The sequence below is a fragment of the Bombina bombina genome, chromosome 4 (genome assembly GCF_027579735.1).
Source record: "Bombina bombina isolate aBomBom1 chromosome 4, aBomBom1.pri, whole genome shotgun sequence".
Classification (NCBI taxonomy): Eukaryota; Metazoa; Chordata; class Amphibia; order Anura; family Bombinatoridae; genus Bombina; species Bombina bombina.
The window spans coordinates 645,623,077-645,638,437 of record NC_069502.1 but is presented as its reverse complement, the minus strand read 5'-3'; the positions used below and the strand labels follow the sequence as shown (position 1 = coordinate 645,638,437).

At 39.3% G+C, this 15,361-nt stretch overlaps 1 protein-coding gene across 6 annotated transcripts in view; it reads left to right on the top strand.

The window, feature by feature from the left end:
- LAMA2 (laminin subunit alpha 2) overlaps positions 1–15,361 on the top strand; it is a 1,406,020-nt gene that overhangs the window by 950,480 nt on the left and 440,179 nt on the right. For all 6 annotated transcript variants that reach the window (XM_053710700.1, XM_053710701.1, XM_053710696.1 and 3 more), the window contains 3 exons: positions 506–623; positions 5,625–5,759; positions 8,858–8,982. In XM_053710700.1, the coding sequence (XP_053566675.1) occupies positions 506–623; positions 5,625–5,759; positions 8,858–8,982 (378 nt within the window). The remainder of the gene's footprint in view (positions 1–505; positions 624–5,624; positions 5,760–8,857; positions 8,983–15,361) is intronic.

The following is a 15,361-nucleotide window of genomic DNA, read 5'->3' as shown; positions in this document are numbered from 1 at the left end:
TCTGGCTCAGTTGGTCTAGCACAGTTTCGGGATTAGTGCCCTAGCGATAAAAGTAAAATGCTTTATTTAATGCGCCCCAAAGAAATCTATTGGGAGAGGGAGTTAGCATGGTCACGATATCCAGAGTCCTGAAGTTATTGCACCTGTGTCTTTTGAGCACTAACTTTTTTACTGTTAACTTGTGATACCTGCACTAACCTAGGAATGCTAATTGTTTACAGTGAGCACAGTTAGCATTCATGAGTGCTAAAAATGTATTTCTCTACTTATATTATAAGCAAGAATGTTTTATACAAATGCAAAAACGGGTTCATGACTGGGGTAGAGGAGAAAACATATTTATGTAAAGATTTTTTTCATATAGTATTCAATTATTATTATGAAAGAAACATTATACAGATGGTTTCTGTATCATATTATATTTGTTGTATATTGAATAGAAGGGACTATAAGCAACTCTTATTATATTTGATAAGATGCAATGAACTTGTCCCTTTTTATACAGAATTTCTGAAATTTCTTTGGAAGTGGCAGAGGAAGGAACTTCTTTCACCATGAGTCCACGAGCTTACTTGATTGAGAAATGTCAATGCCCTGTGGGATATTCTGGTTTTTCATGCGAGGTAACTATTTTGTTCTACAGCCAAATTAATGTATCATCAACAGTTTATTGCCTCCAATGAACATGATATAACGTGATAAATATTAGCTTTTATCAACCATCATTTATACTGTTAAGAGAGGATATTTTGTGGGTCTAAAAATATTCATAACATACTTTTTTTTACATAACATAAATCTCTACAATCTCAAAAAATAAGTATCTTAGAAGAATACTTTCCGATTGAAAGCTTTTATAAGTATTAATCAACTTAGCTATTCAATGGAAGTCTTAAATTCCAACTTAATGTATTAGCTCATTTTCAAGTGGGTTCTTATTGGACACATCAAAAGAAATTAGGGATTTAAATTCAGTCAGGCTTTGCAAGGCATGAATCTTTGAACTGATCTGAAATAGCAATATGTTTCAAATTAACATTTAGTTATTGATTACATTCTATCTTTTAATAATTATCTGTATGTTAACAGCTGCAGATGAGCCCTTTTTAATATTGACATAATCACAATCTTTTCATTGTTTAATGGAAGCACTTTTTAAATTACGAAAATGGTCCTATACTTAACATGTGCCAGTGTTGTTTTACTGATCACAATCCTTGATTCTTAAAAACACATTTACAACACATTTATTAAATTTCACAGCTAAAATGACTTGATAAACCCACTGAAAACACTTTTTAAGTTATTACGAGGTATCCTAAAAAATATTTGCGAATAGAACAATGATATTGATCTTGTACAAAACAAACTGACATTACCACCATCATACTGATTGACTGATACCCTAATTAAAATAGTTAAATAAATAACCCATCCAACATATATGTCAACTATTCTGATAATGCCCCTGTTCAAACCCCCTAAAGAGACAAACTAATGTATCTCTATTGTTTTGGAGCATGGCAGGTTCATTGTCTAAATGCCACCTAAAGCATTTTGGGATTGTGATCACTTGATCACATCCTACATTTTATTTTTATTTCTATCTCTACTAATTGTCAATTTCAAAAGATTTCCAAGACTTTGGCTAAAAATGGACTCAACATGTCAAAACATTTATTTATATATCTATATTTCAGTAACACCTATGATTCTTTTAGACCCCATCAATACTATAATCACATTTGTAACGCATCCGTTGCCGTCCGCATTTGTGCACGCATCCTCAAAGGAATGTTGGCAGCGCGATGCAGCCAACATAATGTTGGCTGCACGCACAGCCAAAAGAATTCACCTGGTTGATTCCCGAAAATGGCAGAGTGGTGAAAAAAATCAAACTTCAGTGGATTCTTTCACCACCCTGCCATTTTCGGAATCCACCTGGATGCAGCAAAGGCAAACGGATCATTACAAAAAAAAAAAAAAACCTAACCGCCCCCAATAAGTATTTAAAAAAAAAAAACGAACTGCTCGTACGAACTATTAAGACAAAAATAAACTAACCGCACACACAAAGTATTAAGAAACAATGTATATATATATATATATATATATATTAACCCCTAAATCTGCCAACCACATCGCAAACTACCTAATACATCTTTTAACCCCTAATTTGCCAAACCCCACAACGCATTAAACCTAATTTACCTATAAACTCCTAAACCGCCAACCCCCACAATACAAACAAACTAATTTAATGACTAAGACCCCTAACCTAACACCCCCTAAATGAACCCCTTTATTACAATAAAAAAATACTACATTACAATTAAATTATAAATAAAAAATTACATTACATTAATCTAACATTACAGAAAATAAAAAGGCTAACATTACAAAACATAATAAACAACACTATCCAAAATAAAAAAAATAAACCTGATCCCTATGAAAATAAACCATCCCCTAATCTAAGAATAAACTACCAATAGCCCTTAAAAGGGCTTTTTGTAGGGCATCGTCCTAAAGAAATCAGTTCTTTTACATTAAAAATAACCAAAGTCCCCCCCTAACAGTAAACACCCCCCCCCCACCCACCAAACCCCCCAACATAAAAAAACTAACACTAATAAACCTAAATTACCCATTGCCCCTAAAGGGGCATTTGTTTGGGCATTCAGCTCTTTTGCAATTTGCCCAATAAACCCTAATCTAAAAAAACAAACAAAAAAAAGAAATTAAAAATAAACCTAACACTAAAGCCCCACATAGGTACTCACGGTTTCATAAGTCCAGCGGAGAAGGTCTTCTTCCAGACAGGACCATCATCTTCAGCCACAGCGAAGGCAGTGCAGAGCGGAGGTCCGGAGAAGTCTTCCCAGATGTGGCAGTCTTCCCAGATGTGCGCAGAGCGAAGGCGGCAAGTAGCGGAGGTCCGGAGCAGTCTTCCCAGATGTGAGGATCCTCGGCGGTGGTCCTCGGAGTAGGCGTGGAGGTTCCTTTTCATGTGATCGTCCGCCGCACACTGAAGATTGAATTTAAGGTACCCCATATTTATTGGGGTACCTTGCATTCCTATTGGCTGAAATTTTCAAAATCAGCCAATAGGATGAGAGCTACTGAAATCTTATTGGCTGATTTGAACAGCCAATAGGATTTCAGTAGCTCTAATCCTATTGGCTGTTTTGAAAAATTCAGCCAATAAGAATGCAAGGTACCCCAAATTGATTGCGGTACCTTGCATTCAATATTCAGCATACGATGGACATCGGATGAAGAGGAGCCGCCATGCTGCCGAGGACCACTGCCACTACAAGGACAGCCACGGCCACACATGACCACCCCCGAGGATTGCCACATCTGGGAAGACCACTCTGGACCTCCGCTCCGAGCTGCCTTCACTGTGGATGAAGATGATGAACTCGCTGGGATGAAGACCTTCTCCACCGGACTTCTGAAACCATGAGTACCTATTTGGGGTTTTAGTGATAGATTTTTTTTAATTTGGGGGGGGGGCGGTTTGTTTATTTATATTATTGAATCATTGGGCAATTTCAAAAAGAGCTGAATACCCTTTTAAGGGCAATGCCCATACATATGCCCCTTTAGGGGCAATATGTAGTTTAGGTTTATTAGTGTTAGTTTTTTTTATTTGGGGGGTTTGGTAGGGGGTTTTACTGTTAGGGGGGCTTGTAAAAAGAGCTGATTTCTTTAGGGCAATGCCCTACAAAAAGCCCTTTTAAGGGCTATTGGTAGTTTATTAATAGATTAGGGGGTGTTTTTTTTTTTATAGGGGTATTAATATAGGTTTAATTTTATTATTTTGGATAGCTTTGTTTATTTTTTTCTGTATTTTTACTTTTTTATTTTTTTATAGCTTGTGGGGTTACATTTTTAACACATAGACTGCCCTCTGGGTATGCTTATCAACTAGCATAAAATAAAACAATTTCAATACAAATTCTACAACTTGGTACAAATAAATAGAAAATAAATATTCAGAACTTACTGTACATTACACTAACATTTGAATATTATGAGAACTGGAAAATAGTTTGAAAATTGGTTTTGTAACACTGCAAACTATTTTACTTTGGAACCAACACACTTCTGCAGGTACAAGGTATAGCAGATGAAAATGTAATGATCTTCCTCTGTACAATCAAGAAGTGATCACACTTAGGCCCCAATTTATCAAGGTCTGTCGGACCTGAGCCGACAGTGCGGATCAGGTCCGACAGACCGCTGCTGCTGCAACGCCGCCCCCTGCAGACTCACGGCCAATAGGCCGTCAGCAGGGGGGTGTCAATCAACCCGATCGTACTCGTCTTTGTGACTACTGCTTCATAACTGCTGTTTCTGGCGAGCGTGCAGGCTCGCCAGAAACACGGGGCATCAAGCTCCATTCGGAGCTTGATAAATATGCCCCTTATTCTGATTTTTGTTTTTGGAGTAAAGACAATGGCCCCTATTTACCAAAGGTCTTGAGGACCTGATCCAACACTGCGGATCAGGTCCGCAAAACCTCGCTAAATGCGGAGAGCAATACGCTCTCCGCATTTAACATTGCACCAGCAGCTCACAAGAGCTGCTGGTGCAACGTCGCCCCCCTGCAGACCCGCGGCCAATAGGCCGCCAGCATGGAGCTGTCAATCAACCCGATCGTACTCGATCGGGTTGATTTGCGGCGATGTCTGTCCGCCTGCTCAGAGCAGGCGGACAGGGTTATGGAGCAGCGGTCTATAGACCGCTGCTTCATAACTTGTGTTTCTGGGTCCACAAGCTCCGTACGGAGTTTGTTAAATGGGACCCAATGTGTTATTACCTCTTATGAGGTCTAGTTGTATTAGGTAACATTCTTCCAAATTGCTATTAATATAAAGCATGCATCATTCATTGATTTTTACATTCATTCATGCAGCAGTAAAGATTCTGCTAGTGCCAATAGGGACATAAAACTTATGAAACAAAAATATTGTTGCATATAAATGTTTAACATGTTTTGTTATGATTTGACGCCATTAAAAAGTACAAATAATACTTAAAGGGACATGAAACACAATTTTTTTCTTTCATGATTTAGAAAGAGTGTGCAATTTTAAACAGCTTTCTTATTAACTTCTATTATCTAATTTGCTTCATTCTCTTGATATCCTCTGCTAAAAAGCATATCTAGATAGGCTCAGTAGCTGCTGACTGGTGGCTGCACATGGATGGTTTGTGTGATTGGCTCACCCATGTGCATTGCTATTTCTTCAACAAAGGATATCTAAAGAATGAAGCAAATTAGATAATAGAAGTAAACGGGAATGTTGTTTAAAATTGCATTCTCTATCTGAATCATGAAAGAAAAATGTTGGGTTTAGTGTCGCTTTAATGCCTGATAGCTCATTATTTAACAAGAAAAGTTCCTACTGTTGTATTGTAGGACACGCCTCATAAACAGTAAAGATGACATTTTATGTACTACTTTTTTTCAGCATAGGAACCTCCATTTGACTAAAAAGTGCCATACACTTGTACTCTTTTACATGCAAAAGGAAAACAAATATGTTTGTGCTCTTTTAATGTTCTCAATTACTTAACTTGTGATATTTTTTTTTTTTTTTTTTTAAATACAGACATGTTCCCCAGGATTCTACAGAGTATCTAAAGCATCCCAGGGCAGAAGGCCGTATCCAACATTGGGAACCTGTGTGCCCTGTAAATGCAATGGACACAGTGATTTGTGTGACCCAAGTACCTCAGTCTGTCAGGTATTATTTAAGTCTGACATAACTAGTTCCATTACTATGCATTTCATCTAAGACATAGCATGACAAACATTTAAAATCTGAACAGTTTTAGCTAAATTTATGGAAGATTTTCCTATATCTAATTAAATTGTAAACTCATAAAGGAAAGAAATCCATTTTACAGTGTACTTACAGTGGGGCAAAAAAGTATTTAGTCAGCCATCAATTGTGCAAGTTCTCCCACTTAAAAAGATGAGAGAGGCCTGTAATTTTCATCATAGGTATACCTCAACTATGAGAGACAAAATGTGGAAACAAATCCAGACAATCACATTGTCTGATTTGGAAAGAATTTATTTGCATATTATGGTGGAAAATAAGTATTTGGTCACCTGTGGCTCTCACAGACCTGTAGCTTCTTCTTTAAAAGGCTCCTCTGTCCTCCACTCATTACCTGTATTAATGGCACCTGTTTGAACTTGTTATCAGTATAAAAGACACCTGTCCACAACCTCAAACAGTCACACTCCAAACTCCACTATGGTGAAGACCAAAGAGCTGTCGAAGGACACCAGAAACAAAATTGTAGACCTGCACCAGGCTGGGAAGACTGAATCTGCAATAGGCATGCAGCTTGGTGTGAAGAAATCAACTGTGGGAGCAATAATTAGAAAATGGAAGACATACAAGACCACTGATAATCTCCCTCGATCTGGGGCTCCACGCAAGATCTCATCCCGTGGGGTCAAAATGATCACAAGAACGGTGAGCAAACATCCCAGAACCACACGGGGGGACCTAGTGAATGACCTGCAGAGAGCTGGGACCAACGTAACAAAGGCTACCATCAGTAACACACTACGCCGCCAGGGACTCAGATCCTGCAGTGCCAGACGTGTCCCCCTGCTTAAGCCAGTACATGTCCGGGCCAGTCTGAAGTATGCTAGAGAGCATTTGGATGATCCGGAAGCAGATAGGGATAATGTCATATGGTCAGATGAAACCAAAGTAGAACTGTTTGGTAGAAACACAACTCGTCGTGTTTGGAGGAGAGAGAATGCTTAGTTGCAACCAAAGAACACAATACCTACTATGAAGCATGGAGGTGGCAACATCATGCTTTGGGGCTGTTTCTCTGCAAAGGGAACAGGACGACTGATCCTTGTACATGAAATAATGAATGGGTCCATGTATCGTGAGATTTTGAGTGCAAACCTCCTTCCATAAGCAAGGGCATTGAAGATGAAACGTGGCTGGGTCTTTCAGCATGACAATGATTTAATTTATAAACAGAGAGAAAGAACAGAAGCATTTATGTGGCACACTTGAGGGGTATTGTCATTTCATACTTATGTAGGTGGTGAGTTCATTGTGTAGAATTGTGAGTTATATTAAAACTTAACATTTATTAAATATATACATAAAATAGTTCAAGTGTGGTGGACCATGCCACTTTTAATAAAAACGTTGCATCAAGTTATATTAGAATCAAAAAAAGAAAAGAAAAGAACACAGTTTAAAAGAAAATAGCACTGTGTACTCTCTGGTAAAGGAGTAACCTCCTGTGTATCACAATTAGTTAAATATATCTTCAAAGGGTAACGAACTGTAATTCACTATAAGTTTAGTGGTAAGTGAGACCGCAGCGTGCCCAGAGGTAACTCTTTGATAAAGCATATGCGAAACGCGCGTTAGGCCGTTTGCACTGCTGCTGAGTGCTGCTCTCTGTGGTATTAGTACTTTAATATAGAAAACGGGGTATAACTTAATTGGGGAAACTTTTTTCACTTGGTAATTTGTTGGCCCACTGCGGGCATCTATTTAGGTGGTAATGTGTGCCTAAGTCTGGCGGCTAGGGGAGTGTGGAGACTGATACTTGTTTACTATAAAATACAGGCAACTAATATATATATACAATAATAGTGCTGTCTCCCTCAGTTACCTCTGGGCACGCTGCGGTCTCACTTACCACTAAACTTATAGTGAATTACAGTTTGTTACCCTTTGAAGATATATTTAACTAATTGTGATACACAGGAGGTTACTCCTTTACCAGAGAGTACACAGTGCTATTTTCTTTTAAACTCTGTTATTTTCTTTTCTTTTTTTGATTCTAATATAACTTAATGCAACGTTTTTATTAAAAGTGGCATGGTCCACAACACTTGAACTATTTTATGTATATATTTAATAAATGTTAAGTTTTAATATAACTCACAATTCAACACAATGAACTCACCACCTACATAAGTATGAGATGACAATACCCCTCAAGTGTGCCACATAAATGCTTCTGTTCTTTCTCTCTGTTTATAAATTAAACTATGTTTTGGCATTAGGCACTACCTTATCCTATACTTAGGTTTATAAGGAATTAGGTGTGTGGGTTGTCACCTCCAGTTCTTTCCCACCTTCCCTTTAGGTTAAAAGGGATTTATTCCAAGCATGACAATGATCCCAAACACACCTCCCGGGCAACGAAGGAGTGGCTTCGTAAGAAGCATTTCAAGGTCCTGGAGTGGCCTAGCCAGTCTCCAGATCTCAACCCCATAGAAAACCTTTGGAGGGAGTTGAAAGTCTGTGTTGCTCAGCGACAGCCCCAAAACATCACTGCTCTAGAGGAGATCTGCATGCAGGAATGGGCCAACATACCAGCAACCGTGTGTGACAACCTTGTGAAGACTTACAGAAAACGTTTGACCTCTGTCATTGCCAACAAAGGATATATAACAAAGTATTGAGATGAACTTTTGATATTGACCAAATACTTATTTTCCACCATTATTTGCAAATAAATTCTTTCCAAATCAGACAATGTGAATGGATTTGTTTCCACATTTTGTCTCTCATAGTTGAGGTATACCTATGATGAAAATTACAGGCCTCTCTCATCTTCTTAAGTGGGAGAACTTGCACAATTGGTGGCTGACTAAATACTTTTTTGCCCCACTGTATATTCATACTTTTACATTTGTATGCATGATATCAAAACTTTACCATATTGTGCAAATGTACAGCGTTATTGTTGACATAATAATAAATTACAAGGCATTATCCTGTTTGTTAGCTCAAAAGAAGTATGGAGTATGTATGTTACTTATATTTCTTTACATATCTAGGCATGCAGACACAACACAGCAGGAGATCACTGTGGGGTATGTGCACCAGGATTTTACGGCATAGTTAAAGGTTCACCAGATGACTGCCAGCCTTGTGCTTGCCCTCTCAATATTGCCACCAACAAGTAAGTTTATTAAGAAGGATTTACTTTTTTCATATGTAATATAGAACATTTTTAGCATCACTTAGGTTTTTTTTGCAGTATGTATTTATGGATGCCACCAACAACCTATTTTATAGTACAAATATTGAAGACCAGTAGCTATTGTTATGGCTCATACTATCACTCTAGTTATTATTTATTGTAGGTGGTCTAGTGTATACAATGTACTGTGTCTTGTATTTGATTAATCTAAAAGTTTTTTTTTTTATATATTTATTTTATTGTTCCCACTGCCACACTGTGTACATGACCACAGAACCATGACCATTAAAGTCGTCAATCCCCGGCCTTAACCTTATAACCCTTATAAGCTAACATAATAACTATAAATAAAGAGTTATACACAACTTTGGTATAAAATTTGGCCGCAGCCATTTTATTAACATCACAAGTTAAATATTGTGTAATAAATATTTTCAAACATTTTTTAACAGAACATACCTGATGTTCATAAATAACATTACAATCAAACTGTCAAATAAAACTGTCAATTCCCCACAGCGGTGCTAGTTCCCAAACCCACAAAACAAGATGGCCGTTATTCAACAACTGGACTCAACAATATCCCTGTTGAGTCCGTCCAAGGACACCTACACTTTAATAGGGAACCCCTTGCCCCTATAAAACCAGTTGCCCACTCACCCCATGGAGAGGCAACTACTTAAAATCCTCCAAAATCACTTGGCCATATTGCATACCATATTTGTCTAGGAACTAGCACCCCCGCCTTGCTGCGACAAACACGAAACAAGGAAGGAAAACAAAATTAGGGAGGGAGGGAGGGAGCACTTTCAGAAAAGGTTTGATAAATAATCTGGTGACAGGTTCTCCCGCTCTTTCCTTAAATGCGCAACAGCGCGTGCTAAGCCCGCCCCCTTACAAGAACCAACCAATCACACCCAAGGCCTAATTCCTCCAAAGGTCAAGTCCCCTTCCCGTTACTTCGAACTCCCAGGGGATCCCTGACCATTAAAGTCGTCAATCCCCGGCCTTAACCTTATAACCCTTATAAGCTAACATAATAACTATAAATAAAGAGTTATACACAACTTTGGTATAAAATTTGGCCGCAGCCATTTTATTAACATCACAAGTTAAATATTGTGTAATAAATATTTTCAAACATTTTTTAACAGAACATACCTGATGTTCATAAATAACATTACAATCAAACTGTCAAATAAAACTGTCAATTCCCCACAGCGGTGCTAGTTCCCAAACCCACAAAACAAGATGGCCGTTATTCAACAACTGGACTCAACAATATCCCTGTTGAGTCCGTCCAAGGACACCTACACTTTAATAGGGAACCCCTTGCCCCTATAAAACCAGTTGCCCACTCACCCCATGGAGAGGCAACTACTTAAAATCCTCCAAAATCACTTGGCCATATTGCATACCATATTTGTCTGGGAACTAGCACCCCCGCCACCGACTGGACTGACCGAACAGCCCAGTCCCGCCAAACCCAACATTTTTCCCAACGCTTCTTTTATATCAAAAAGAAATAGCTGCAGCCCAAATTGGTTAAAATGAACACCATCTTTTAAGTAAAATTCCTCGGCCCCATCTACTTCGAAATCTGGGTGGAAAACTACACTTCCCCCCAACCTTTTAACAAAAGAACTAACTATTTTGTTAATTTTCTTGCGGCTCTTTTCTAGCCTATCGTAATCCCTTGCTGACCTCCAAACCAGCCTAGGAGTAATCTGTGACCAGACTATTTTTATTCCTGGATAAAGCTCCTTTATATTGCCCAGATCCCTTTTAATCCTCCTCACTAACTCTTTTTGAGGAATCATACCTAAATCATTTCCCCCCAAATGCACTATCAAAACATCAGGACGGGGAAAAAATCTGCCATAGTCTAGAAACAACGGAAACAAGAGATCCCAGCACATGCCCCTAATCCCAAACCATTTGACCTCCCATTGATCAACTGGACACCCGAGCTGAAGGCCACCCATTTTCTTACTGGCCTCAGCATTGGCCCAGTATATAAACGAATGCCCCATCACCCATAGGATCCTCACACCTAAAATAAAAGAAATACAGAAAGTATTCAGGATGATTACAGCTCAAACATTCCAAAGCATACGCTCTATTCAAAGGTTTTTTTTTGTTTTTTTTTTTATAATCTTAAATCAGGCCTAACATAGGATTTATAACGACTTGAACCCCATCTACCAATCTTTTTTACTATATCCTCTCTGAGACCTAACATAGCAGCTTCAGTAGCAGCTCCAATCCGGAAAGAGTGAGATCCGAACTCTAAAGGATTAAGACCCAATAAAACAATTGAACCTTTTAAAATGGCTCTAAATTGATACTGTGATAAAAAAGAACCATCTGAGTGAACTAACAAAGGGCCATCCTGCAAAGGCCGTATGGACCCATAAAGTATCATTACCTGACATGGACATATCTCTCCACCACTAGGGAACAGCACTATGTTCTTGCCTTTCCCATATATGTCCGTTTTACTACTTCTCAGTAATATTTCTACCCTGCTATCGTTCCATATTACATCTCCTTTTTGTAAACCTCCTGAAACTTTCTTGCTAGGGCTCACCAATTCCGAAATTCTAAATGCCCCAAAAAAGGCCAATACAAAGGCCGTTCTGAACAATATTATTTCAAATCTTGATGCACAAATCTCTGCTAATACTACCCAAATTTTTTTAAGTAAAGAAAATGTAATAGGCCTTCTCTTATCTCTAACCTTAGCCTTTTTCTTCAAGCCTTTAAGAACTTGACGTACCCAAAAAACTTTTGTAACATCAGACAAACCTAATAAACGAAATCTAAAAGCAAGGGCCGCCAATCTTCTTTCCATATTAGATGGTGACAAACCCAAATTTCCCCAATGCCACATCCACTCCAATAAGCAACCCGTGACATCATCAGACCCTTCTTTAATTTCAGATTGACATAACCACATTTCCCATTCCCTCCAAACTGATACATAGGACGACCAAGTACCTGGAGCCAAAGATTTTTTAATTAATCCAGCCAATCCTCCGTCCCAAGCTTCCAAAGTTGGACAGGAAACATCGCTCCAACTACATCCGCCTGAGGAGCCAACTCTCGAAAGCGAGACCACTGTGAACAAGATAAAGAATCTGCTATCAAATTAAGCTTACCAGGGATATGTTTTGCCCTGACAAATACATTCATACTTAAACATTTCAGGACTAGTACTCTTAATAAACGCAAAACTGGTAATGATGATGCAGACAAAGAATTAATAGCAGAAACAACACCCATATTATCCGTATGGAACAATATGGATTTATTCATCAAATCAACTTCCCACACAAACAGAGCCACCAGAATCGGAAATAGTTCAAGGAAAACTAGGTTCCTTGTTAAACCCAAATTGACCCACTCTTGAGGCCATACCTCTGCACACCAATGCCCCTGAAAATAAGCCCCGAAACCAACACCCCCAGCTGCATCAGTTATCAAATCCAAATCAACATTAGAGATCCTAGCTTCCATAAATATTGCAACACCGTTAAAGTTTTTAAGGAATTCCAACCAAACTTTCAAATCATCCTTGTGGCCTTTTTTAATCCTTACAAAATGATGAGGCTTACCAACACCAGACGTAGCCAATGACAGTCTTCTAGAAAAAAACTCTACCAATAGGAATGATTCTACAAGCAAAATTCAATTTTCCAAGCAAAGATTGCATTTTTCTCAAAGTCACCTTACGGACCGCCAAAAATTGCTGAATCATTTCTGACAAATCCACAATCTTTTCCACAGGTAGCCTACATTCCATACTTTCAGAGTATGTAATACCCAAAAATTTAAGGGCCGTAACTGGACCCTCCGATTTCTCCATTGCAATAGGAACCCCAAAATCAGATGCCATTGAATAAAAACAATCCCTTAACTTCAGACAAACGTCCGAATCAGGGGGACCAACAAAAAGAAAATCATCCAAATAATGAACTACTGACGAGACTCCAGACTTGAATTTAACGACCCATTCCAAAAAGGAACTAAAACACTCAAACAAAGAGCAAGAAATAGAACAACCCATCGGGAGGCAGAGGTCAATGTAGAAAAAAACCCTCAAAACAACAACCCAAAAGATAATGTGAAGAAGGATGAACTGGAAGTAATCTAAAAGCCGCCTCAATATCCACCTTAGCCATTAAAGCAAATTGACCAGCCTCTCTAACCAAATTAACTGCCATGTCAAATGATGTATAAGACACAGACGATAATTCATCCGGAATATCATCATTAACAGATCCACCTTTTGGAAAGGATAAGTGGTGAATTAGACGAAATTTACCAGGCTCTTTCTTAGGAACCACTCCTAAAGGAGAAATACGCAAATGGGGGATAGGAGAGATTTTAAAAGGACCTGCCATACGACCCAAAGAAACCTCCTTCTCAAGCTTACTCCTGACCACCCCAGGCCATTCTCTAGCAGACTTAAGGTTACCCCTGAAATGAACAACACCCCCTGAAGATGGGATTCTGAAACCAAACTCAAAACCATGTAACAATAACAAGGCCTTATCACCACAGCCCTTCTGTTTAGCGTAGAGTACGAGCCACAGCTCCATCCCGCTTAGCCTCACCGGAGTTAATCCCTTTTTCAGGAAGCTCTTGGGTTCCTCCCAATTTGTTCTTTTTGAAACACTTAATGGAAGGGTGGGATCCCCCACACCCTGTGCATTCGTGCCTGAATTTACAGGACGATCCCCATTTACAGAACTTTTCATTGAAAGCAAAACAGAAACCTTTTTTGACTGTTGCCGACGAACCGATTTGAAGGGACCCGCCGGCACCCCCGCGAAAAGGCTGCGAAGACCTTAACGGGGTCATCACTTTTAACCATAGACCCATATCACGATCGTCCCATTTCATCTCAGGCTTAACCGACAAACGTTGTCTAAATTGTTCATCATAAAACCACCAAGCCATACCACCATATGTTCTCTGAGCAGCGGCAATTTCATCTAAATAGCAAAAGAGGGCCACGCCTTGATCAGGGAACTTAACAGCAAATACACTAGCATAAATAACAAAAGCCTGGAACCAGTTAGTAAATGTTTTTGGTAATTTCCTGTAACGTCTTTTCCTTTCCTCTTCCTCCTTCTTGGCCGAATCCTTTTTTGAGTCTTCAGGTATCTCAAAAGACTGATCAAGAGGAAGGAGGGAAAATAATTCAATAAACTCTCTCTTGTATATCTTTTCCCTTAACTCGACCGTCAAATGCATACCCAAAGGCCCGATAGAACACAAACAAGACCTGGCCAAAGCCGTATCAGCAATCTTCAGCTCAGGACCCCCAGACACTTTATTATCTACATTAGCCACCTTTTGCTGGGATAAACCAACCATTTGAGATTGGGGTACCGACCCTGCATCTTTTGTTCCCTCACCAACACTACCTAATACCCTATTTTGGGAAGCCAATTCAGGGGGAATCCATGAATTGGCAACTCCCCCCGGGACTTTGGCTCCTTCTAATTTGGCTAACAAGTCCCTTAAACCCGCTACAACAGTTATAGATAAAGGATCAGCATGCACACCAACTGTATCAACCCCCACATTCAGATTCACCACCCCGGATCCCTCATTACCTGTACTCGGATCCTGAGTCGCTGTAGACTGAACCCCTTGAGATGCAGCCGTAACCTTCTCTATATTCTGGAAACCAGTAGTCCTGGGATCCGTATTAACCATTAATTGCTGACCATTTTCCGCCTGCAAAAAAGAAACCCCCAGAAGGTGCCCAAATTCCAATGCCCCTACTAGCTGTAGACATACCCAACCTGCTGTCCACTAAAACACCCTTACCCTTCTTAGCAGATGGAACCTCAAACCGTTCTCCCTTTAAATCCCCATATCTCTTGCGTTGTCTACCTCTACCTTGTATTCTCCCAATCCCAGACCGGTTTGGACGTTGAACAGAGTTAACCGAGCTATGAAACGTATTATTAATACTCTGACCTATCATGCCCTGAAGACCAAAATTAATATTGTTGGCCGTACTCACCCTTGTTTCTTCTCCCCTTGCATTAAAACGTTCCGCCCCTGGAACGCCGTCCTCAATATCCAGCCTGATATTTTCCGTCCAGGATTCCTGCAGACCATAAGCATCCCCACTTAGGCCGTCATTTCCCACCATTAAAAGACCCGGGGAATTCTCAGGCCGTGACCCAGTCTCATTCCCTTCTAAAAGAAAAACATCATTAGAAACAGGTAAATTTTTACTTACGTCAACATTCCTATCCCTCAAATTTCTTAACTCACCCTTTAAAACCAAATCACTCGGGACCCTAACTGACGTTTTAAACTGGCGAATAGGATT